Source organism: Gymnoscopelus microlampas (genome assembly GCF_963454915.1).
Source record: "Gymnoscopelus microlampas genome assembly, chromosome: 20".
NCBI lineage: Eukaryota > Metazoa > Chordata > Actinopteri > Myctophiformes > Myctophidae > Gymnoscopelus > Gymnoscopelus microlampas.
The window spans coordinates 29463439-29489929 of NC_139957.1; the positions used below are offsets into that span (position 1 = coordinate 29463439).

The following is a 26491-nucleotide window of genomic DNA, read 5'->3' on the forward strand; positions in this document are numbered from 1 at the left end:
ATAGGCTAATACTACTAATTAGAAGAGAAAAGAAATCCCACCTGCTCTCAAGTGCTAGATGTCGAAATGAGTTTCATAGGCCGTGTTTTGGGCCCATGCCTTCAGTCATTCATTAGGAGACGCAGATGAAGGCATTGGCCCGAAATGTTGGTCTGTTAAACTCAGTTGGCATCTACTGTAGCACTTGAGTGCGTGAAGCACAACCATGCCAGTATAATGGGCACGGACACCGAGAAAATTACTTACTGCAGTACTGGAAGTATTTTGGGATGAGGAACAATTGTACGTGTCTGTAGAAATGTTATTTTTTGTAGTTATTTTGTGGCAGTCGGGACATCATTGCTAATGTCCTCTTGTTGTAAGGCAGCCAAGCGTAGCCACTGATCCTGTGCTGTGTCTGTGTGGCTGTTGGCCAAGCCTAATGCACTCTTAACTGCACAACCCTATTTGTGTATGATTCACTGTGTGAATCATCAGAGTGCACACTACAGAAGTATAGTATTAGTGCTGGTATAGTTCCATGTTAAAAAACTCTTGTACAAATGTAACCAATGGATAGGCTACATTAACACTGAGCAGTTGTGTGTACATTATAGTGGTACTGTGCCGTCATATTAACATTTTGCATCATTTCCACTACTGTCACTGTGATATGATTCCTAGCCTAATTTATGAGTATGCATCCTCAGATTTAGACATTTACACTTCAGTCAAATATTTAGTTTTAACATCCCTTAACATAGTGTTTCTAAAAGTGTGGTCCAAGGACCCCCAGGAGTTCTTGAGGGGGTTCCAGGGGGTACCCACAGTTTAATATAGCGTTCAAATCAGTTTAACCAGGGAAGGTGCTGAGCTGCCTGAGCACTAGTGCTCTTTTACAGCAAGACCCTGCACACTCACGTTAAAACATGGGAAGCATTGGGAACTGCCCAGTACAACCACAGTTTTATACTGTTGGCCACTGAGCAGCTCCCCTGGAGCAGCTGGAGGTTCAGTGCCTTACTCAAGGGCACTTCAGCAGTGTCTAGGGAGGGGTGAGTGGTGGCCATTCACTTCCCGACCCAGATCTTTTCTGACGGTCCGGGGGATTGCATGAGCCTCGGTTACAAAGCGATTCTCTAACCTTAATAGGCCACCGCTGCACCCTTAAATACTTAAGCTATTTGAAAATGTACAATCTGAGAGCTCACAACCAATGCATTGTGTGCTTGTAGAGATGAGATTTTGAAAAACCTTGAAAATTTGTGGAAGAATGTTTTATATACAAATCTTATGGGGGTCCCTTACACAAAATATTTTCAGATGATGGTCCGTGGCCAAATTATCGATTTGAGGGCCCTTGACATGAAAATGTTTGAGGGCCACTGCATTTACCTACTAGCAGTGCTCATGTTATTCTCTGCTCTGTGATGTGTCACTCTGCCAAGTCTGTACACAACTCTTGCCTGGATTTGTAGTTGTTTAGTGTTACCAGAAAGTATTATGGAATATTACTTTGTCAGTGAGTATTTTGTGGACAAGAGCAAATACCCCAAGCATAGTGAGTCATAGAGGTGAGATGTTTAATGTGCCACATGTAAGCAATTTTATAAAACAGATAGTTCCAATCCGTGATTAGCATTGGCTGAGCTGCGTTCGAAGCCATCGTAAAATGCTCTTAAACACACATCTGTGACTGCATGACATCAGTATTACTGCGCAACCGGTGTTTAGACAAATCATCTTTTGGGACCTTCCCTGCATTTGCATAGCAACTTCCTTGTTTGTGCAGGCAGTCAGGAACTACTTTATTGTAGAAATTATTCTTGGAGTGAAATTTATATTAAAAACCGTCTAGGACTTTCATGTTGCCAATTAGTGAAGCGATGCTTATTCTTTTAGAACAGCTAAGCAGATTTTATAACAATGCCAACAAGTTTGTTTATCAGCTTGGCTAAGGTTATTGCGTTATGATTTGCAGGGACTCCGCCAGACCCGTTCAGTCTAGGCATATCACCGAAACTAAACGTAAAAAATATATATACGACAGTGCCATTATATTGATAGTTGGGTTTTCCATCATGTACTGTACAGTACATGATGGAAAACCTGTCACAAGCCTTATACCCTTACAGGAGAGCGTGCACTGGGGCTGAGCGATCTTTAACGCTATTGAGATATTTGGCATAAATATTATTGAGTTATGAAACTTTGTCCTTATTCTGTAGCACCAGCGTGCGCAGGAATGTGCACCCCCCCAGTAGCACCTACACTACGTTCTTTCCTACAAGTAACCCTGATTTGTGCTGAGGTTGGCATGCATGTCCAGTCCATATATGGGCATTATTGCTGATTTGTGCTGATGTCTGGCATGTCCAGTCCATATTTGGGCATATATGCCAGCCCGCCACAGGCACTGCCCGCCACAATTTAACTTAATTGAGAAGATAACTCACACCATGACCCCATGGATAAACAATTCACATTGAGTATCGAAGGCTTTGCTTTTGAAGTTTGTCTGAATGTGCAGGAATTACTTTTGTGTACATTTTGAATAGCTGTGTGTGTGTGTGTGTGTGTGTGTGTGTGTGTGTGTGTGTGTGTGTGTGTGTGTGTGTGTGTGTGTGTGTGTGTGTATGTGTGTGTGTGTGTGTGTGTGTGTGTGTGTGTGTGTGTGTGTGTGTGTGTGTGTGTGTGTGTGTGTGTGTGTGTGTGTGTGTGTGTGTGTGTGTGCGCGTGTGACACATGTTTAGGCTGTAAGGAATGTGATTTCCTGGCTCTTTCTTTCTCTCTCTCGGTGTCCAACATCACTGTTTCCAATGTTCTAAGCCACCATCTGTCCTCATCCGTCTGTCCTTATACGTTCTGTACCTGATGCTGACGAGCTTTCACCAGATGTGTCAAATTAAGGCCGCCTTTGGTCTATTCTGCTGTCATGTGTGGTGGACTGAAGGATAAGAACCGTGACAGGATGATGTCTAGGAGTGGATCAGAACGTTGTTAGGCAGGCTGGTTGACAAAGCTTCACTCTATGTATAAAAAGCTCAACAGAGGCTCAGAAGAATTCTTTGGCAGTCTTCATTAGCATCATGGTTTTCTTTAAGTTCTCTCCAGAAGGTTTCTGGAAACATTTGAATAAGCTACATTTTCCCCATCACTCAGTCACTTCCTTACCACCTGAAAGTTTAGGACAGAGGAGCTGAGGGGAGGAAACAAGTTTACCTTCTACTTTGCCTGGAACTGTCTTTGCATCTGCACTTGACAAAGTCGATTCTGTACTTTTTATATGGCTCAGTATAAGGTCTGCTAAATAAATGCCGAAATTCTGAATGATGCCGTACAGCGCATCCACTACCTCAGCTGCACCAGCTCCAGTCAACCACATTCCTTCAACACCTAAGACATCAGCATCCCTCTGCTTACACAGTAAGTCAGTCTTGTCAGTGGTGTTTTAGCAGGACCCAAATGCAGGACAGAGTAGACGGGAATTCAGGGGATAAGCCAAATGTAATGCTCCAGTCGGGCCAGAAATACAGGAACACAAAGGCACGGTTACAGGCAGGATACACGGAATAAGCAAGTAACATAACAAGCAATGCAGGCTGATATCAACATGAGCGGCCTACTGACTGACTGAGGACAGAGCTTTTATACAGTACACAGGGGCGTTGATTAGGGAACAAGTAACAAGAAACAAGGAATGCAGGAATGGCCGGGTCTGATAGGTTGAGGGGAATGAGGCCTATTGATGGGAATGTGGGCGTGGCAATCAGGTAATAGGGAAAGGAGGGAAAGTGTGATGGATGGTATTTGATGGGTGAGTGGAGAATCGCAGTTCAGGGGAGTAGAATGAAAAGTAGTTAAGAGGAGGGATCAACAGAGACAGAGAGGCAGATGACAGAAAGAGACAGACTGTGACAAGTCTAGACTCTAGAGTACAGCCAGCATTGGCCCACAGCCTAGAATACTGCTCCCGTGGTCAGCTGCAGTTTTCTAGATATGTACGGGCAGCTTTCAGAGCCAAGATGTTTTCAAAGCACAAAGTCAACACAGCCAGCGAGCTGGGCCTCAATCAGTGATGCAGCATTGGCTAGTGATGAGTCAGCTCACTTCCTCTATCATTCATTCTATTTGTTTTGTTTTTTTGTAAAGCATCATACCAATAAAAGTGCTATATATACATAAGATGTATTATTATCTATATTATCTATATTATCTATATTATTATTATTATTATTATTATTACCCTTATTATTATTATTATTATTATTATTATTATTATTATTATTATTATTATTATTATTATTATTATTATTATTATTATTATTGTTATTATTATTATTATTATAGTACAGAATGTCATATTTGTTGTATGTATGGTTTTGTTTAAATGAAGTCTATCAGAATTACAGAATATCAAAAGATGCATTTAGCAGGGGGCAAGGGGGGGGGGGGGGGTTTCTTCTTCTTTGGGGGGTGTTCCAAATAAACTATTTTGGTACTTTAAGCTAATAATAGTCTACTTGGCTCTCGTTGTTTTGTCTCAATGTCATTTTTACGGTTTCCATATTCAGCCATCTATGCATAGCTATTTTGTGTTCTATTTATTACCAATGAATGGCTGCTCCGTCATTCTTCAGCACAACTCCCCATTTTCATCACCGTCTGCTTTTAATAAAGTGTCCCTGCTAATAATTTCATTAGTGCTGGTTGACCAACGTGACACTGCCTCAGAGGCATTAGCTAACACTAATGTCATTGTTGCACGGGGTTAAGTTACGATGACCCCCTGTGATATCATCATCTCTGCCGTTGTGTCTGGTGAGCATGAAGGGGTCCTCTCACCCTCCCTAAGGCTAGTGACTGATGGCCATGTGTTCCATGTCCACCCCCAAAACAAAGCCAATTCCACTTCACTTTATTTTTGTTTGGTGTGTCTGTGTATGGTCAGCTTCCAGTAACTTTGTTCATAAATGAAATGAAATTGGATTAAACCAGCCACTGCAATTAATCTCTTTGCCAAGTTGATGTTTTTCATACTGTCATTGCGCTAATTTCCACTGACCTTTGGAAGTGGGTCACTAAACTGTGATAATAAGCCCAAGGCTGTTAGAGTGCAGGAAATCAAAGAACCCCAGAAATCTGACATCGACAGCTGGTCATCTAATAATGGCACTTACACGGGCAATAAGCTACTAATAAGGCCAGCTGACAGATACTCATGGGGGAGAGGGCACAGATGCACCATGGATAATGGCTGATCTCTCTATCTGCTGCAACAAATAGTCAGCATGGTGTTGTCACGCCAACGGATAAAAGCCTGTCACAGACATCAGGGGAAATACAGAACAGGACAAGTTAAAGTATTGTTTAAACTGTGTTGTGTGTTGTGGTATTCTCAACATAATGGCTCTCTGCAGATATAAGGTTCATTCAGGGATATGAGGATGCTGTGGATGCTGTAAAATCATGCTTACCATTACCTTCCCAAAAAGAAAGGGACTTTGAAATGACGATTTGATGTGTGGGTACATAAGCTTCGTTTATACCACAGTACATTGCACGACAGAGCTGCTTGCTGAAAATAACAGATTTTAAAGCTTGAATACCGGTATCCATTCTCTTTGGCAAGCAACTCCATTGCAGCTCTGTTGTACTACAGAGTATATATAACTTAAGCTTTACTCATCTCCTTCGAAAGGGCTCCCAGCTCTCCTTACCCGCAATAATTTCATACATATGTAATATGCATATCGGAGTCCACAGTTCAAGGGCAGTGAATTCCCAGCTACTGTACAGTGGCTGTCTATCGTGACTCATAACTAGTGGCGATACCGCATGCTGTCATTGACTGTGCCTCAATCACTTTGCTCTCTCTAATTTAGCCTAAGTGCTGCGGCTTGAAAAAGCAATGGCAAGCTCTTTTTCCATCGATAAGTGAAACAACTAACCATTTTCTGTATCTCCCTACCCCTCTCTCTCTCTCCCCCCCGTCTCTCTCTGACCTGCAGTCTGCAGCACCAGCCATGCTCTTTTGGACAGATTTCTGGAGGAGAACTTTTCTGATCATTTGTTGCCTCATCAGTCAGACTCGGAGCATGATGGCCAAAGTAAGGTTTGCACACATGCACAGACACACACACACACACGCACACGCACACACACACACACACACACACACACACACACACACACACACACACACACACACACACACACACACACACACACACACACACACACACACACACACACACACACACACACACACACACACACACACACACACACACACACACAGACAGGTGGGCAGGCACTTTATCACTGCGCCACCCAAGCGCCTATTTGTTTTATTATTGTTGAGGAGGCTCTAAGTGCAAGGATGTGACTGCCTGCAATGTTGCCACAGGTGTATTGTGCATGTAACAGTAAAAATCTAGAACCTTGAACATTGAATTTAAATGAAATTAGACTGACTGAGGAAAATGAGGGAGAAGGAATAAGAGGAAGAAAAAAAGACTGGATGGGTTAAAAGAATAAAAGAGTAAGAAATACTACTCAAAACAGAACTGAAGGACCTATCTATCTATTGTTATTTGACATTGCTTTGATAGTATTAAGGAATGAGTCACCCCAGTAAAGGGTAAATGGTAAATGGTGCATTTATATAAACCAATTTGCAATGTGCATTACATTCACCCCTTCACACTCCACTCACGAATTGAGTACAATCAATCCATTCACACACCGACGACCTCGCAAGGCACCAACCTGCTCATCAGGAGCAGTTTGTCTTGCTCAAGGTCACTTTAACCCATTCAATCCGGGAACGCATCTGTGTCATTTTAGATTTGAGCTATAAACATTATTTTATACTTTGGCTATTCAAAAATAACAGTTCTACAAGCTCATAGCGCGGCACCGGGTTTGTTCCAGGGACCCACCCTCATAGAGCTACAGTATGAGCTTGTATATCTGCTATTTTTGAATAGCCAAAGTATAAAATAATGGTTATTGCTAAAATCTAAAATGACACAGTAAGCGTTCCCAGATTGAATGGGTTAAGTTACACTGAATTGTTTTGCAAACTTTCTGGCTACACAATTAACTGGACATATTTATCATAATATGGACCCAGATTTCATTACATCATTGCCATGTAATTTAGTAGATGATCACTTCACTTATTTAGGACTTAAAATATCTAGAAACCCCAAACTCTATTCAAAGTGAATTTTGGAGAGAAAATAAAAATAAATATTGAGAATTAGAGGACTGCCATTAAGATGGGGGCCCTTCCAAGATTTCTATATCTGTTCCAGAATCTGCCAATTGTAGTTTCTGCTAAGAAACTGGATTCAATAATGTTATCACGTCTGAAGACCAAAAGGCTTTGATGCTTGGAATGGTTGCAGCCAAGAAAATTATTGTACTGGACTGAAAGTCACCCTCTGCTCCCTGTTTTTAAAAATGGCTTAATGAAATGATTGTAATCATACAGAGGGAGAGAATACAATTTCATAGATCCAACTCAGACAAGAAATTCTCTGAAACATGCATGGGACCCATTCATAAACGATCTGATCTGGTGAATGTACCATAGGCAAATTAATGCAATGATTTATGTGTGTAAAATGTACAGGCTGTGCAGTTGTGTTAGCTTTTCTTTTCTATTTCTTTCTTTCTTTCTCCTTTTTTGTATTTTTGTGTGTCCTTTTATAGTCTTTCATTTTTTTCTCTTTCTCTCTTTCTCTATTTCTCTTTTTTTCTCTTTCTCTCTTTCTCTCTCTCTGTCTTTGTTAAAGTTGAATAAAAACAATACTGTTGTTAAATTGATCCGAAGGCCACACACAGCTCCACTCACCGAAACGCGTAAGCACATACTGTTGTGAAAAATGGCAGATGTTTTTAAACCACTGTTCTAAATACTAAGAGTTTTCCGAAAAATGTATGTTATATATATATATAGCTAAAATCTAAAATGACACAGATGCTTCCCCGGTTTTAATGGCACAGCTTTTCTTTTTTCTTTTGGTGGAGGTGAAGGGCTAGTTCAAATAAAAATGTCAACTTCATGTTGATTTTGCTATTTGAATTAGGAAGAAGATCAGAACTGGATCCGCAGGTCCAGTCCTTCAAATAGTATAATACATAGTACAATGAACAAGAACTAAAAACGATGCTGGGTTTTGTACTGTTACTTATTGGCAGAATCTGCTTTGTTTTTAAATCAAAAGAGCAGCTATTGAAAATATCTCTCCAATATTTGGAGTTACATCATAGCTACACAACCCAAACCTCTACCAAAGCAGTTTGGCAGTGACAAAATACTGTAAATAGCCTGCTTCATTCTTGCGTCATCTGCGATCAGAGGAGAAAGCTCCTTTTTCAGCTTATTTATGACAGGAAAACATAAAACATGTGGATTTTCAGCAAAGGACTGATTTAATAATGTCTGACCTTACGGTCAAAGGGTCTGGGGGTTTTCCTCTCTCCTGTGTGCCCCGGAGGGCTTTTCTCTGTGCCATGTGGCTCGTTAGCGGTCATTTCCTCTCCGACACCAGCATCACATGATGCATCACAAGCATCCTCCATCTCCTTTAAACATCTTTCTCCTATCCATTTTTTCCCTTTTTATCTCTTATTTCTCCTTGACCTAAAAAAATAGTCAATCAATCAGCTGTGTTAATTTATTAATTTGTAACTGAGTGGGTAAAATTTGGTAAAAGGACCATTTTGGGGTCCATTTGGTAACATTTGTTCAATTCTCAACTAACACTGACTGAGCTGAATTAAAGCTGCAGTTCGTACGTGTTTTGTCACACCCAGCGTGGGAGACTACATTTCTTTCAAGAGGGAATCCCCATTTGGCCAGGGGTAGATATTGCCTTCAGGCAGTACTGCTTGTGTCAGGTGTCAGGTAGGAGTGTAAGGTGTCCTATACAGTATCTGGGTCTACATTTCTCAGAGGAGGGAGACCACCTCCAACCACTGCTGTTGTTATCATTTTTTAATTGTTTACTATAAAGATACAAGATAAAATAATAATAATAATAATAATGATCATTATTATTATTATTAAAATAAGGATTGCCGTTTTAACACTGAGGATTACTGTACCCTGTGTTTTCTTTTCTGTTTCTTCCACCCGCCCCCCCCCCCCCCCCCCCGCCCCTTCAATTCCTTATAATCATAACAGCTGTTTTCTCTTTCAGATGATTTGTTCCTTTGTTAGCCATGATTAGGGATGACTTAGATCTGCTATGTAATCATGCCTGCTGCTACCCTACATTTATGGGGAGATTTGAGGGAAATTTGTGCAGAGTTTGAGAATTATGTAAGCGCAATTTTTGTTTTGTCTTTTTTTTTTGGAAAAATAAATAAATATGGTTTGAGATAAGGTTTGAGATTTATTCTATGATTTATTTATAATTGTTTTCTTCTTTATACTTTTCCCCCCCATAATGTTCCCTGTCACTGCTGAACCCTGTCACTGTTGGTCTTATATGCACCATTTACAATTTTGGGGAGGGTGTAGACAACGTATCTCCTCGCCAGCTGCTTCTTTACAGCTGACAGTGAGAAGTTTCACTTAGGACATAACGCGTGTGGAGGAACATGCTATCCATCCCAGTTCCATTCCCTGCTGAACGGGCCTCAGGCGCCTCGACCAACATAGCCAGATGCACCATGAAGGATTCAAAACGTCTCCGCGGTGCTGGGCAGGAGCTTCACGCCTGCGCCACCCAGACGCCCCTTTCATTCTTTCATTTAAAGTAATGTAGAACTGGGGTTGTAGCTACTAATGTCCAAATGTTCTTCATCTGTGCTCTGTTTTGATTTATTGAATACTTTTATAACAGTTTGCAAAAAGTACAGATGTACTGTATGCCAGGGGTCTTCAACAGGGGGTCCGGGACCCCTAGGGGGTCCTCAGAGCTACTATAGGGGGTCTGCCAAATCTTTGTGTGATAAGATTTAGTTTTTGTACATTAACCACTTGAACGGTACCCTAGAATTCCTTTTCTGAGGGGAACATTAGCCGAAAATAGCCGATCTACAAGCTCTCAACGCCTCGCACTGCGAGGCGTTGAGAGCTTGTAGATCGGCTATTTTTGGCAAAGAGGCTAGGTGTAGAGGAAAAAAGAGCAGACTAAGTAAAAATAAATGTTTTTATCTGAAACACAATTGTATACAACTAGAAGCTCGCCCCCGCTACGCGGGGGCTCGCGTCTAGCCCGCGGCCACGCCCACGTAGCGCCCGCGGCCACTTGGCAACTCACATAAGTGGCGTAGCGTCATGAGGGTCAGTGGGGCCGTGGCTCGGTCAGTGAAGACCCTGTAGTGCGGATGATATGTGGCATAGAGGGGCAGATTGTAAATCCCCAGAGGAAACATCCGTGGGCTACCATTGGTTCAGCGATGTGTGCGGTCGCCCTGCGGCCCCTCCTCCTCCACCAATGTGCAGTATTGAGAGCCCTGACGTCACAACAATTGGAGCGATGGGCACTGCACTGTGGTTGGTTAGGGTACACCTAGGGCCCAGGTAGAACCCAGTTAAAGCCTGCATGGGCAAACCCAGGTAGGACCCGCCTTGGTCCCACATAAACATGGGTAGTTGGGGCCCACCTAAGGGCCAGGTAGAAGCTACTTATAGCCTGCATGGGCATCGCAGTTGGGACTGAAGTGGATGCCGCTGACATTGCTGACATGGGGTCCATATGGTTTAGCCCACCTTGAAAGCATATGGGAACTACGCTGGCATGCTGGCTGTAATGCAAACGCTGCATCATACCTGCAGTGTGTAGTTTGATGTTGTGTGTGTAGCAGATATACCTGCAGTGTGTAGATCAATGTCCATATGAAAGTCAATGCCCAGCAGTGTTTTTTTTCCCCAGCAGAGTTTCTAGTGTCTCTGTCTCTCTCTGGAAGAGGTTGCACATGAACTCTGCAGCCGCACTGAGGCGCTCCAACACAAACACTCTGACATTAAGCTGCTTCACACAACAAACATCAGCACGACACTGCTGTTTGTCCAAAAGACACAATATCTCCTCTCCCACCGACGTCATGTGTTCATTTATCGACAGCCGTACAGACTCCTTTTGACACATTTTACCTCGTTTATCCAGCTCTCACTGACTCATCGGGCTGTTATTTTGCTGCGATCAAGTCAACGATGTGAGAGATTAGCTATCACAGACGGACGGACAGGGGGTGAAACATAGTCTTGCGCCATGCCTTTCGGCCTGGCGGAGACAATAAAAAAAGGAAAGTAAAGGAAATGAGCATTTCTGCAACAAAAGTAGTCAACAAACTATACTATGAAAACATGGGCCACATTGTCAAAGAATGTAAGAAAGAGGCAGTCATGTAGAAAATAGCCGATCTACAAGCTTACAAAGCCTCTCAACGTGAGGCGTTTTGAGCTTGTAGATCGGCTATTTTCACAATATGTACTTGTGGAACGGAGTCAAACAGAGGGGGGGGGGGGGGGGGGGGGGGGGCGGCGTGAAAGGGTTGATAAGCACTGCTGTAATCGGAGCGAAATTATCTGAAATTACTACATGACCATAATGCAGCCTAACATGCGTTGCACGGGGCGGTCCTGCCATTACGTTAGTTACTGTAGTTGCTGTGGAGCTACATAGTTCTCCAGAAGACACACACAAACATACACCATCTACAATGGACTAACTGAGCAGCAATATTGACATTCACCACACGAACGTGCATTGTTGACAAAGTGATTGCACAGCCGCTGCAGGCATGACAACCACGTTAGCGTTAGCGACATGGCAGCTATCACAGCGCCCTGTCCGTCGTCGCTGGGACTAACTGTGATGGCTACAGCAGTAACAGCAAGCTGTCTGCGATGCCATTGTCTGGAGACTGCTCTTAGCGTGACACGACCAATGAGAGTGAGCGCTGTAGTTGTTGCTAAGATACGGTGGCGTCTCTGCCCCATAGCTTGTAGATCTCTCACGCATGATTGGCGTAGGCTGCGTTGCCAGGTCTGACTGTTTGTATAAGCGATTTTGGGCTTATTTGGGTGCACTTTTGGGCTCGTTTCCATAGACCACGGCAGCGCTTATTTCTTTCCCGTGACCGATGTGGCCAAAAAAGTGCAAAACGAACCATCCGGAAGTAAATTGCGAGATGAAATATATAGCACTTTTTGATTATTAGAGAAGGAGACACATGTGAAGGTTGAAAATGAAAGGTAGGAGATTATATAGTTTTTCATGAGGGATTTTTGTAGCAAGTTGTGAGAGAATTGGGCCACTCCTGTGGGCGGGGGGCTGATTAGAACCATTGGGGTTTGAAAGGAGACGCTCTCTGTTTGAGTGATAAGATATAGAGCCCCCTCTATATTCTCTCTCTCAGCTAGGGGGTCACTGGCCTGAAAACGTTGAAGACCCCTGCTGTATGCAATAAAGCTAAACACAAAAAAGCCTTGATGGCTTGTTTCCATTGTGTTCCTATGTTAATGACCAACTGGAATTAGCCATTTCATTCACTCATTTGTGTTTAGCACATACATAGTGATGGTGGTAATACATAGTGTATAAAAAACAGTCCTGGTACAGTATGTATTGTAATTTATTTTCCATCTGTAGCAAACACGATACTGAAAAACAGCATTTGCATACCTAAATAAATAAATAAATACACCACAGCTTGTTGTGGATGCGCTCAAATAAACACAGAGTCCCAGATTCCCAGCCATCACTCCAGAGCTCATTTGAGGATCGTCTTGTTGTTTGTTCCCTGGTTAATTGTGTGGAAAATATGCTGTTATGACGGACCTTTTTTTGGGTGCTATACTTCTGTGTGTTCTGAAACATCAGAACACACTTGTGGATCATTCTGTATGTGTTAAAAGATGACCCCACCAAACTGATCAAAGAAGCACAATATTATTATTACTAATCATTATTAGCAATAGTTATAGTATAGCTATAATTGTACAGTATCATACTTAGTTTCAGGGATAATTAAGTAAAGTGAAAACTCCTTTGTCTCTGTCTGTCTGCGTTCCATGCAGTCACCTCCTGTGATTTTGAATCTCCCTGCTCCTGGACTATGTCAAATGACACCACTCAAAGGGACTGGTCGATCGCGTCTCCGTGGCAACGCGGAGCAGGCAGCCAGACTGCCGGGGTGATGCCTGCCACTGACCAGTCAGAGGGAACACCTGACGGTAAGAGTGCACGTAAATGCACTTCATAGTTCATACTGTGTGTTTCTGACAGGCATGCACAGGATTCACAGTTCAATAGTTTGTTCTGTAAGGGGGTTGTATAATAACTTAAGGTCCACTCACACTGAGCACTATAACTATAACGATAACTATGCCGTTCACTTGACTTAAAATATTATTATAGGTATGGTTATAATTCTCAATACGAACAGCCCTATACCAGTGGCCCTTTACATTGTACTGCAAGGGGGTTATAATAACTTGTTGTTCTCAGATATAGTATAAACACTAAAATCCTGAGTGTTCGTTTAACTTAGTTACAAACGGATAAATTAAAGTTGAGGATTTTACTGCGTACGGGTTTGACAGTTCCATACAGAATTCATACAGTTCCTTCAGCAAGTGGGTTATAATAACACATTCTCAGATATAGTAAATGATCGGCTCTGACATGTGCATTGAATGACCATCTCTTGATGTTGTGAATGTGAGGTTTGGGGTTTATATTGTGCTTTATTCTATTGTATGTAAGTGGGTGGGAGGGTGTTTGTACATATTTATGTGTTGTTTTATTTACTTTGTATGAAATGTGCTATACAAATCAAACTGACTTGACTTAACCACTTAAGCCCCACTGTATATAATTAGTTGGCCGGGGTCCCCCAGGGCTCTCTATACTTGGCCCCCTCCTTTAATCTAAAAGCTCAAATTGTGTCGCAATGCAACACGTTGTGAGCTTGTAAATCGGTGTGTGCCAAATGTTCTTCCAGAATAGGGATGCTGCAGTAGGGTCCGTGTGGTTAGTGTGTTGAGCGTGTTGGATGCTATTGTTCCAGTGGTTCTCAAAGTGGGGTCCAGGGACCCGTATATGGACACTATTAGACATGCTTACTGTACGTCCTCTTGTATTTTCCTTTGCCTTGCATTATGCAAGCACAGCTGAGGGTGTATAGTGTTGTATAATGTATGTTGCATATTTTATTCATAATTTTTTGCTAACTTACTGATGGTGTTGCTTTGACTGTGATGTCTTTCCATCATGCAGTATCTTTAGTTTAGTATCCATCATACTGTATTTTTTTTCTTGCCCTGCAATCTGTATTTTCAACTGCTGTACTGTCTTTGGCGACTGAATTTCCCTCGCGGGATCAATGAAGGTCTTGTTTTATCTTATCTCTTATCTTATCTTATGATTCCTTGAGAGGCGCTCGGGTGGCACAGTGGTAAAGTCACTGTCCACCACCACGGAGGTTGTGGGTTCGAATCCACCGTGGTGCAACCGGCTTTGTCGAGCGTCTACACAAACACAATTGGCCCGTGTTCGGGGGAGGGAAGCCGGGCAGGGAGGGTGATATCGGTCATTGCACGTACTCCTACCGGCTGGGGCTTCAGTAGGATACGACAGCAGTGACAACACAGAAATGTCTGTGGGGAGGAATTAATTGGTACAGTATAACGACTAAATTGGGGAGAAAAAGGGTTAAAAAGGAATTGGCTACTCTAAATTTAAATTAAAAAAAAGAAAAAAAAACTTATGTTTCCTTGAGGGGGTTCCAAATGGACCCTTCCTGGTCTGTAACTCTGAGAATGAACAAATGGAACGAAGTGGACCTTGCGGGTCCTCTTGGTTCCATTCGTTCACTCTCAGAGTTATGGGGGTCTTTGAAATTACAAAAGTTTGAGAAACACTTTATTATTCAATTCATGGGCACTTTGACAAGGAATGACAATCTTTTTTCTTTCTTCTTTTTGCTCCATCCCCCAAAGGTCATTTCCTGCTTCTAGCCCCCTCCTCCTCTGCCGCCCAGCGCTCTGGGAGCTATGAGTACCAGCTTACCAGCCCGGTGCTGCCAGGCAGCGGTGAGCTGTGCCACCTGCAGCTGGCTCTCTATGAGGCCGGCCCGGCGGTCGGAAACCTTACCCTCCTGGTCAAACCCGTCCTGTCAGCTCCAGCTCTTACCTCTGTGCTTCTCAACCACAAGAGACAAGAGAGCGCCAGGTCAGCACTTACATCTTCTCTTTTGTCGGAATACAGTGTCTGAGTAAAGGTTGACATACTGTAGGCCTATCAGAACATAAAAAAAAATACCTTTTAAATCATGGGTCTTCAACACGGGGTCAGGGACCTCTATGGGGTCCTCAGAGTTACTACAGGGGGTCCACTACGTTTTTGTGTGATAGTAACATTTTGTACTTTTATTTCTTTGTTTGTGTATTTATATATAAAACATTGAATTTACACAACACTGATGATAGTGCTGTCGAATCTATGAAGCCATCACAGCTGCCAATCTTTGATGGTCCAATCTCTACCATGTCAGACCAAAGTTGACAGCTCTCCATTGAGTGTCCGTTGTTGCGGACATGTCCTTAGTATTGATCTTATGCTAAAGCACTGCCATCTCCAGACCAGCTAAAAGCTTGCTTGTATGTGCACCCTGGAAATGAATGTATAATTGGTTATGACAGGAGCAGGATGGATGACCGAATGCAATAAGGTTGTATGTCTTTGTTAGTGACTGTTAGGTAATGCAGCATGCAATTCTGTTATGAGAGAGGTTTTTACTTCAGTCACAGTAAAAAATACCGGTAGGCTGGTTTCATCCGTCCAGCCTAACCCCATTTCTAAAGCTCAGTTGTGGCTGAGTGTATTCACAAGGCTTCTACAGGACTGTTTGTTTAGGAATTACATGATATTTCTGATGGAAAGGCTGTTTATGTAGCGATAAGATTCTTCTTGCCATGACAAGGTTAATGGCTATAGTAGGTGATCTCTTTTGGCCGTACAGTACACTATGTATGTACTACAGTTAATGTACGGTACCGTTAGTAGATACAGGATATGGAGGGTTTTTTTAAGTGGTCATTAGCCCTTCAAGGACTCAAGCACAACACAAGCCTAATTTATTTAGATCTACAAAGCGCTCAAATAGATCTACAATCTACACGTTGTGCTGCGACACATTCTGAGCTTGTAAATGGGCTAATTTGGTGCAAGACACCGGCAAATAAGAATTAATCAGGTGTAAAGTATTTGAGCAAGTATGAATTTGATTGATACTGGAGTGTTGTCTTTTATTTGTATAAAGTCTAAGTGCAAGTCTAATTTGTATCGCTTGTTGTGTAAATATCAAATGATCTTTCACAGAATTTTGTGTGTGGGGGTGTGTTGGTCTTAAAATGAGGTGTGGGTCTGGGTGTGCGCTCTGCGTTTAGACCAGGTAAAAGCTGGTTTTAATGCAAATGTTTCCTTAGTATTGACGCAGCGCATCATTGATAAGATATGCTTAGGTGGGTTCACAATGCGCGCACAATGATTTGCAATCCTCCGATTTCAACACTCGCTTTCAACAATTTAGGTGACACTTTCTGAGACACTCATTGAGGGTGAAAACAGAATTCACTTGGCCATTATCCATATTATATGTCAAGTATGCGTTGCCATCATCAGCCAATTTGCCATATAGCCTACAGGGCCATTCAAGCACGATAACTATAACTATAAAGATAATTATGCGAGCGTTCCCACTGATGATTGGCAACATTCTGTAAACAGTGGCACAAACAGGTGCTGTGCACGCAGTCTGTAGCATCTGAGCCTGCAGGGTAGGGCAGAGAGAGAGAGAGAGAGAGAGAGAGAGAGAGAGAGAGAGAGAGAGAGAGAGAGAGAGAGAGAGAGAGAGAGAGAGAGAGAGAGAGAGAGAGAGAGAGAGAGAGAGAGAGAGATAAATTAGATGCATTACATTTATCTCAGTATGGCCCACTCCCAGGGGAGTGTGTGTGTGTGTGTGTGTGTGTGTGTGTGTGTGTGTGTGTGTGTGTGTGTGTGTGTGTGTGTGTGTGTGTGTGTGTGTGTGTGTGTGTGTGTGTGTGTGTGTGTGTGTGTGTGTGTACAGTATGCAAGTATACTGCAGTTGCCTATACTTTACTCCTTACTTGATACTCCACTTGACTTAATAGCATACACTTTCTCTTCTTTATGGTCCCATATTTCAAACATTATATTTCCTAAACCGTTAAGACAGTATTTGAAATCAGTCAAGGGCCATACAGCCCAAACTCTCAACATTGTACACAATCTCCAAAACATCTGTCTGTAATTGGTTACTGCAGAGCTGAGTGGGAGGTTCTGGAAGCTGTCATTGGCCAAGTGGACGAGCCCTTCCTGGTGACTTTGCTCTACACTTCCTCTGTGTGGCAGGAAGGAGCCACTCTGGCGGTGGATTCACTGGAGTTCAGAGACTGTGATCTGGGTGAGTTCAATGCCTCATTCTGAGGCCATACTGTATTTTACTATATTGTGGTTTTGCTCATAATTTCAAGGGCTGGATGTTAGCTTCAGTAGCAGTTGTAGTTCAAAGGTCTTTACTGAGCCTCCTTGAAGCTAGGTTATTTTATTTTGGTCTTGGTGTTTGTCCATGGTCTGTTCACAGCACACAACATAAAAAAAACACACACACCATAAAACCTTCTACACTGTGACTCTTATTTGTACACTCTGAGTTTTTGCTGTGTATTTGCTAAAACAAAACATGTCTGTAGATTCTGTATCAAACAGTTTAACTTTCGTCACATTGGCCTATCATATTAAACCACAGATCACAACACTGGCAGGCACAGCAGACATTGAAACTTTCAAGATGTATTATTTGGTGAGGTGTGGATGTCTGTGAAATAGAATTTAGACCGTAACTTCCCAGTGAAAACAATACTAATGAAATTATTTTAAGAGGGCAGCAGCTCCTTTGGGCACAACATTGGATTCCAATGCTATTAGGGCCAACACTGATATAGTGTAGTGCCTGTTCAGGGTGTGGCCGTTTGGAGTGCATGCTCATTCAGAGCGGCCGACGGCTTGGCTCCCGGTACTGCTGCTTGCTGCACTGTTGAGAACCGCTCAACCAATCAACTTCACACTCAACATTGCATTCCCTTGTGTCCTCAGCAATACTCCCACCAAGTGTGAAGTCGGTCGGATGAACAGTTCCCAAGATATGTGAATGACAGACACATACATAGAGATTCCTTGGAATTTATAGATTGTCATAGCACTATCAAAGTAGAAATCAAATGAAGGCGAAACATTCTGCAAAAATAGCCAATGCTCACAATGCATTGCAGGCTTGTACAGTAGATCAACTATTTTTGGCTAATGGGTTTGGTGTAGAGGGGAAAAAGGATGGGACCAACCAAGTATAGACCCATACATGATCACGGTCAACGGAAGTATATAGGGTTTATGTGGTGTGAAGACTGAACCAAACCAACACTCAGAGACAGTATGTTGAAAGCCTTAAACAGGCATTTATTTAGAATAATGGCACAGAGGTAATGGAGGAGAGCTCCAAAAGGTAAGTAAATAAGGTCAGTTCAAACATAGGTTCTTCCCAATCGGGATTTGTGCCGTGCCCTTTTCCATGCGTTGTAGTTCCTTCCTGCACATTGTCATGCATTTCAATCCATGCACATTTCCATTATACTTCAGCAGGGTCATATGTTTTGCCTATAACAGAAAAGACTACATTAGTATGTCGCTTAAACACCAAGGATATGGAGGAGAGTAAGTGGAGGTTATCGCTTACCGCCTGAGCACCCGTCTGATCAACGTGGAGACGAGAGCCAGTGAATATTGAGGCTGAGACAGTGCTTTTCTTCATAGTGTATGCTCCCAGCTGGCCAGCGCAGGTGCGCCCAAATCAGGTCGATTGGCAGGTAGCGTCCCTCGATGACACGTCACAGACTGGGGCGTGGTCTTCTTGGCCGTGCTCTGCCACTGTCCCACTGTCTCTCCCCGTTGAGGTGCTTACCTGACAGGCGGTTGCCTAGCGACACTCCACAGTGGTTAATTATGTTTTGAGTATTCGAGACCAGTCGCCTATCCGTGTCTCCTTACTGTCATCTCCACTCTAGCCTTCCTCTATACTGTAGCCTGCTTGTCCTAATTTGCACCTGCCTTTTAGAGTTTGAGAAATTCTACGCAAATCTGTCCTCGTCCACACACACACACACACACACACACACACACACACACACACACACACACACACACACACACTGCAACAGCACAGATACCCTGTTACACATTACATGCTAAGGCAGTACACATTCAATGACGGCGATGACAGCAGAGGCAACCAATGCAAGGCAACAACCTGCTTATTGGGAGCAGTTAGGGGTTCAGTGTCTTGCTAAGAGAGGCACAGTGTGTGACGACACGCAAAATGCACTTGAAACGAGCAAGCAAGTCAGGCTTGTTTTACACCTGTTTGATCAAATGTATGCTTTTACACGTGTCATTCGTTTTGAAATAACACCCGACAGGATGATTAAACACTGAAGCAAAGCCGAGGTGTTTAATCATCCTGAAGTTGTTATTTCTGAACAACTACCGGCACGGTGTCAATTATCCCTTACATAGCTTCTTTCTGCAGCAGGTCACCATGACCAAGATCTGGGTGCAGAGTGTGAGGAGTCCTTCCACTGTGACACTGGAGGATGCATCGACCAGAGCCGAGTGTGTGACTTCCACAGTGACTGTCCTCTGGGAGAGGATGAGGGATTCATCTGTGGTGAGTCTTGCAGTTTCTCGTATCACTCTCAGACCGATGTGGGTCAAACAGTGTGATGCTGGTAAATAAACTTTACACAGCCGTCACTCAAAAAGCCAGAAACTGTTTGGCGCTAAAGTGATCCTGTCAAATTGGTTTCTGCAGTCTGAGCAAAACACAGATTTCGTAGCAATTGTTTCAAACATAATTACAGAGTTACTGTAGCAAAACCACTGTACAAAAATGTGGATGACAATGAAAAAGACTTGGCATATTTTTCAACTCATGCTTAAAGCAGCGATTAATCTTCTGAATTCAGGCCACATTTTAGGCGATTTAAGCTAGAAAAGCACATACGGTATGTGCGTGAACTGAATTTTGCTATTCATTTGTTATATTGTTTCAGCCTCTCTGGATAAACTGATAGCAAGCTACTCAGCTTCAGACTATGCTTTTTACTTCGTCAGACAACAGCATTGCACACCAAAAATATCTGCAAGCTCATGTGTTGTGATGTACTATGACAGAGTATGCATTAAGCATAAAGGTCCTTACACATGGGGAGCATTTATTTCTTGTGATTAATTTGCATTCATTTAAACTGTTTGTGTCATTAATACATCCACACACAACTTGAATATTAACCCATTAACCCAAGACCTAATTTGAAGACGGTGTGCAGGAGTTTTTTCTTTCAGATTATTATGATAAAATCAGACACGTACATGCAGATCTTGGGCTGGGGGGTAGGCAGTGTGTGGGTGGGGCATGAGTGTTATGCAATGCAGAGATGTACTTAAGCAGGCCAGGCCAAAAGGACAGAAAGTGGTGGTACAGTACAGTGCTGGCAGCCAGTATGCCACTTGCATTAACTGTATTAAAGTTTAAGACCATGATAAATTGATAATCCTTTGGCTGGAGGCATTAGATTAGCCAGCAAGTGGCCACGTTGCAACTCAGTTGCAATGCAAGAGCGTCCAACAGTGAAGATACTGCATAGGAATATACACAAGCCATCAATATAGGTCTTAAGACACGTTTTGTTAAGACATACGTTATTGAGACATCTTGATAAATAATAGTTTCCAGATTAATTAGAAATGCAGTATCAGTTCCTCAAGTTAAGTGTGATCAATAGATTTTTCACATGTGTACAGCTCACAGACATTTAAATCATGATTTAATTATCAACATACACATTCCAGCAAATATATGATTGTATACATATGTACTGTATAAGACTGCTGTTTTAAAAAACTATTGCAACCGTGTTTATTAGTCTTGGAATCAAGGCCACTTTCAAGCAACAATGATAAGGAACATTATCAGCTACCAACTGGCTGTCAGAAGTGCTTTTGAAAAGGCTAGATGCAGCACAATGTTAAGATGTGCATGTGGCGATGACGTACATGTTATACATCATGTTTACAGGCGGCCGTTGTTGAGAGGGTAAAAAGGCCGCCTGTGAATCAGAAGGTCACTGGTTTGCCCCCCATTTTGCCCAGTCTTGTGTGAATCTCATGGAAAAGTAGAGACATCTGACTAACTACAAGTTTTCTGCCAGAACTTTCAGTGACCTAAAGTCACACTATTAATTGTTGGGTGAGTAGCCTACTCACGGAACACTAAATCAATGTCCCGGCATATGGTGCTTTGTTGTTGATAGATATATAATCAAATGTTTTTTGTCCCTCTGTGGATTATATTTGCACCAATCTGTATTTTCTACTGGCGCTGGGCTTGTTGTGTGCCACAAGGGGCTGCATATGTTTTTGTTTTGTTTTGTTTTTTCATCTCGACCTCGCAACTACTGTACAGTACGCCGCTATGAGCTGTTGGTTTATAGACCGAAATGCGCAATTTGGGCTGTTTTCTATGTGTTGTGTTCTATCTCGAATTTCCTTTCCTTTCTTTTCTATAAAATTAAGGAAACACAGAGAACCGACATTTTTGTCTATAAAAGGCCAAATCTCCCTAAATATAGGCTAATGGTAGGCTAACTATCTTATTTGTGACCATGCGTTATGCAAGCATAATGAATAGGCCTATCTGATTTTAAAGATTTAATTAGTCACCATCAGCAGGGGGGGGTCCACTGTCCACTGTGTGTGTTGTCTCTGTCTTTCTGTCTTGTCCGTGGCTAAAGTATGGCCACAGACCACTACGTTGATCAACGTAAAATGTATTGTGCACACTGCCAGTAGGACAAGGAAGTCAATCCCAGGGTATTTTTCATATTTAGTGATATTTGTGATTTGTTTGTGTGGGATTTATTTATTTATCCAAATGTTTCAGTTTTACTGGAACTATCATACACATTTTAAATGGTATGGTGTTTAGCATATTATACTGTACATGTTACCATTTTAATTTTTCTTATTTTTTGGGCGTTTTATTTTGGCTTTTTCTAATCTTGCTTTTTGGCTGGGCTTGAGGGGATGTTTTAGACCGAAACACAGTTTTGGTTTAGGGCCACCAAAAACCTTGGGCTGACATTGGTTAATTTCTGAGAAATCCTCCTATTTGGGCTCCAGGCCCTCAGGGCAGGGTAGCATAAGAAGTTTTTCTCGTAGTTGGGCTGTGTGGCTCTTGAGCGCGGCAGCGTGTTTCTTGTTCCTGCTGTCTGCAATCCACGCCTCGCACTGTGCCATGATCTCTGGCTGTTTCAGGTAAAAGTGCTTGTGTATCACCTCTTCGAAACATGGGGAGGGATTGAGCATCTGCTCCAGCATGGCCCATTTGACAGTGGCCTGCCGGATGTTGGCATCATACTCACGGGAGCTCTGGGTGCCCCTGTGGGTACCACGCATGGATTCATAACCTGGCTCGTTGAAGAAAGGCTCAGGCACCAAGATCAGAGACTGCAAAGACACCAGTACCTGTAGAAGGCTCGAACTCTGTGGGTTCCATTTCTCTTCTGGTCTCCCCGACCAAGTGTTGAGGAGACTTAAACATACTTTTCCGTCTTCATAAAGATTAGGGTTGAAGCCCACGCTTTGGCCCCCTGTTGTCTCCAGGTTGACCAGTGGAGGGGAGTTGGGATAATCCTGGGGAAAGTACACATCAAACTCAAAGCAGCCGTTGGCGTATGGAGAGTCGGCTGGGCCTGTGATGAGAACCTTCATGATATCCAACCTTTCATCGTCACATCGGATAAACACACTGGAGGAGGAGGAGAGAGGCAGAGAGGTGGAGAGAGTGACGGCCTCCTGCGCCAGGCGGCGGGCACGAGCAGCACTGTTGGCATTGCTGGTATTATTCACCTTAGACTTGTAATGGTAGTTGACATGGAAGGCCAACTTCCCTTTATTGTCCTCCGAGGCCATATCAAACATGTCGAACTGGAGCCTCTTCATGGCAGCAACGTATCTCTCCTCTAGGGAGCGTGGGATCGACTTCTTCTTTGAAGACTCTACGGGCTTCCTCTCCTGGTTGGCCTGCCGTAGGCTGGTGGTAGCAGTGCAAACTATCTCAGATGTTCTCTGGATTTCTGACCCCAGCAGTGTCAAGCCATCTGCACTATCTGAACCCATCTTCACCATACCTCTGCTCTTGTCTTTCTTTGAACTGAGGCACTGTAAATGTCTTTGAACTGAGGCAGTGTACATGTCTATGCAGGTCTTCATCTTGGCCAGCAGTATGCTGATGGAGGTCTGTCCTTTGGAGCACTCCTCCCCGGAAAGGGGCAGCAGTAGAGGCACCAGGGCTGTGCAGGTAGAGATGACCCACAGTAGCTCCATCAGCGCCCGATACAGGGGCATGTGGCGTGCCATGTCCATCACAGAGTCGTTGTGTAGGTAGGAGGACATGAAGGGGATGAGGCGGGACTGCCTGAGCACCTCCTGCAGCATTGAGGGCCAGGCTGTGCTGCTGCTGTTTGTGCTGTTTTCCCCTGTAGGGACACCTGCAGAGCCTTCTGGATTTATGTAGCTAGCCAGCACCTGCAATAGGGAGATGACATACTCCTCTTGCAGATACTGTTTGGTAAGAGTAAGAGCCTGCTCTGATATGTCCATATCTGAATGGATATGTGGATATGGATTGGTGGACATGTCCAAATCAAAATCATAGACTGTGGACGACTCTGAACTGAAGCCTGTTCCCTTGGGCCAGTACAGCTGTTGCTTTTTAATAGTATATTCACCATAACCACTGGACCCCTGAGGCTCAGAGGCGTTGGGACTTGAGTTTGGAAAGTGAGGCATGTGATGGCTAAGGGCTGAGACGCAGGACAGGATGTGATTGATGGCACCGATCTCAAAGGCCTTGCGACGCAGCACGCCGTCATCCAAGGTAAGGGGAGTGCTGCGCAACAGTGACTGTAGCAGGTGGAATGGTAGCATGGGCAGCTCACTGGCCAACGAAGACTTAAGGATATGATCGCCCTCTCTATCGCCTGTGATGCTCAGGACCAGGCGCAACAGATACTGGCCATGCTTCTCCTTGAGCAGGACGTCGGCATAGCCGGGAAGCCGCAGGAAGAGGCTGAAGGCGTCCACTGACCTGGATAAAGTATGCGCTTGGTGGTCCTGGTAGCAGTCCCAGGCGTATTCGTTAGCCTTGTTGCCATATTGCTGTATTGCATTAGGGTTACGCATAGGCAGCCTCTCTGCGATGAGCAATAGGCCACCCATGCCGGAAAACACCTCCAGTGATGACTTGATGGGACTGGTCTCCAGCAGGGATTCGTCAATGGCCATGTCCGGGCACTCGTCAACCAGCGTCATGGGTTCAATCTTGGGGAAGCTGCACAGCATGTCACAGTGCGCCACTTTTTCTGTGCATAGAGACTTCTTGGAGGCCACCTTGGAGCCCAATTTTACCGTCAGGTCAATAGAACGGTAACCCAGTGGCAGCTTGAGGTTGTACAGGAGGGTCAGCAGCTGGGCCAGGGTCAGGTCAACTGGGAGGGCATGACCTGGAAGCAGTTTGTGGTAGATGTGGTAGAAGAATGACTGCTTCTTCATGTCTCGTCCCCCCCTAAACCGTAGCCCCTTCCTCCATTTTCCATTTTCCCTTTTCATTTCATCCTCATTAATTAGCTTGGCAGTGGTGTATGGGGAGTATGACACCTGGCCTAGGACCTCAGCCAGCGTGGTGGAGATGGGCAGATGGAGGGTGCGGTACTTGTGGCCTGCTCCATACATGGGGTGCTGAATCACGTGGCTGGTAGCGTTTTTGCTTTTGCGTCCTTTGTACAGGGGAAAGGGAGACCGGACAAAAACTGTGACTCTGTCCTGCTCCAACATGAGCTGCAAGAAATGCTTCTGGATGAAGCCTGAGATGTTTCCAGAAACAGGCACTTTCTCTCGCTGGGGAGCAGGTTGGAAGAGCTCACACAACAGCTGTGCCATAAGCCGCTGGTTGTTGGGGTGGCCGGAGATGCACTGCAGGAAGAAGGCCATCGTGGCGTCCTCCAGAGTGGTGAGACTGCCAGCCCCACCCAATGCACCCGCTATGGCACTGGAGTGGCACAGCAGGAACAGCAAGGCCGTCCAGAGCAGGCTGACGTCCGTTCCTCCTAACCAGTCTTTCATTGTGTGACTGTTACCCACTTCTGTCAGGAAGTGCAGCACCGGCACAGCCAGCTCTGCCGACAGAAGTGGTTGGCTGGGTGCGGACGGGGCTGAGTGGGCCTGGTGGTGGTGGTGGGCGGTGGCAACTGCAGGAAGAGGCAGGTCGGCACTGGCTAGGAGGCCACAGCAGAGCTGGTACAAGCTCTCAACCAGCAGGGAGGGGAAGCCAGAGTCTAATAGCTGCTTAATGGCTCCCGGGGACTGTGAAGCAGCCGCTAGTGTTGCCAGCTGTGACACAGACAAATTGACCGGCGGTCTTGCATGCTCTGAATCATCTGTGAGTCCCACACAGCTGGCCGCAGTGGTGTTGGCATAGTGCTGCTTCTTGCCAACATCGGTCATAGAGAGGCGGTGGTGTTGTGCCTGGTAATGGCTGGCGCTTGGTGCCACAATGCTCATCCAGGACATGAGCAGGGAGAAATAATTTGGGTTGATGTGGCACATGGAACACAGGAGGCTATCCACAGCCTTTTTCATCATGTTAAAGGGCAGCGACATGGACCAGTTGTACAGCAGCTCAAAGAGCTCTCTGTCCAGCAGTGCAGGGAGGTCATAGTCGACAGGCAGCTCATAGCTGTGCCACAAGATGGCCGCAACACAGTGGAGGTGGGAGGGTGAAGGCTTGGGGAGGCCATACTCCTTTAAAGAGGAAGAGGCTGAACCTGTGCTCATGTCACGGACCCATTGTAGAAGTGCCTGAACCCTGTCTTTGGTTTCAGGATCCTGGGTGGTACCAAGCTGGAAGAGAATGTCTATGGTGGAGTCTGAGGAGTCTGAGGAGAGTAGAGCAGAATTCAGGACATTCATGATAGTGGGTTCCAGGTTGCAAGCTGTGTTGACAATGGCTTGTGTTGTGCTGGTCACTATGTTTTTACAAATCAACTGGACACCACACATGTCATGGACCGTTGCCTAACAACGATGATTTGTACTAATGGTGCTGCATCTCCATATATGGGCATAATCCGGGAACACACAGTCATGGTATCTCCATATAATATGGGCTTGTGACGTCCGATATGCGCTGGCATCACGCATATTCATTTTCTGCGGTTACCACGTTATTCCATCGACAATGTGTCCTATAAACATATCTGCGCGCCTGTTACAGATAGACCCACAGACATAACCTGAACTTTATATAGCAGATATACACGTACTGAACATACAAATCCTACTGATGC

The 26491-nt window shown here is 44.1% G+C and overlaps 1 protein-coding gene across 1 annotated transcript in view; it reads left to right on the forward strand.

Annotated features, from left to right (window-relative positions):
* ltk (leukocyte receptor tyrosine kinase) overlaps positions 1–26491 on the forward strand; it is an 87750-nt gene that overhangs the window by 18581 nt on the left and 42678 nt on the right. Inside the window, 5 exon segments of the mRNA XM_084045745.1 lie at positions 5991–6089; positions 13028–13183; positions 14951–15182; positions 17297–17436; positions 19618–19752. Of these exon segments, the coding sequence (XP_083901871.1) occupies positions 5991–6089; positions 13028–13183; positions 14951–15182; positions 17297–17436; positions 19618–19752 (762 nt within the window).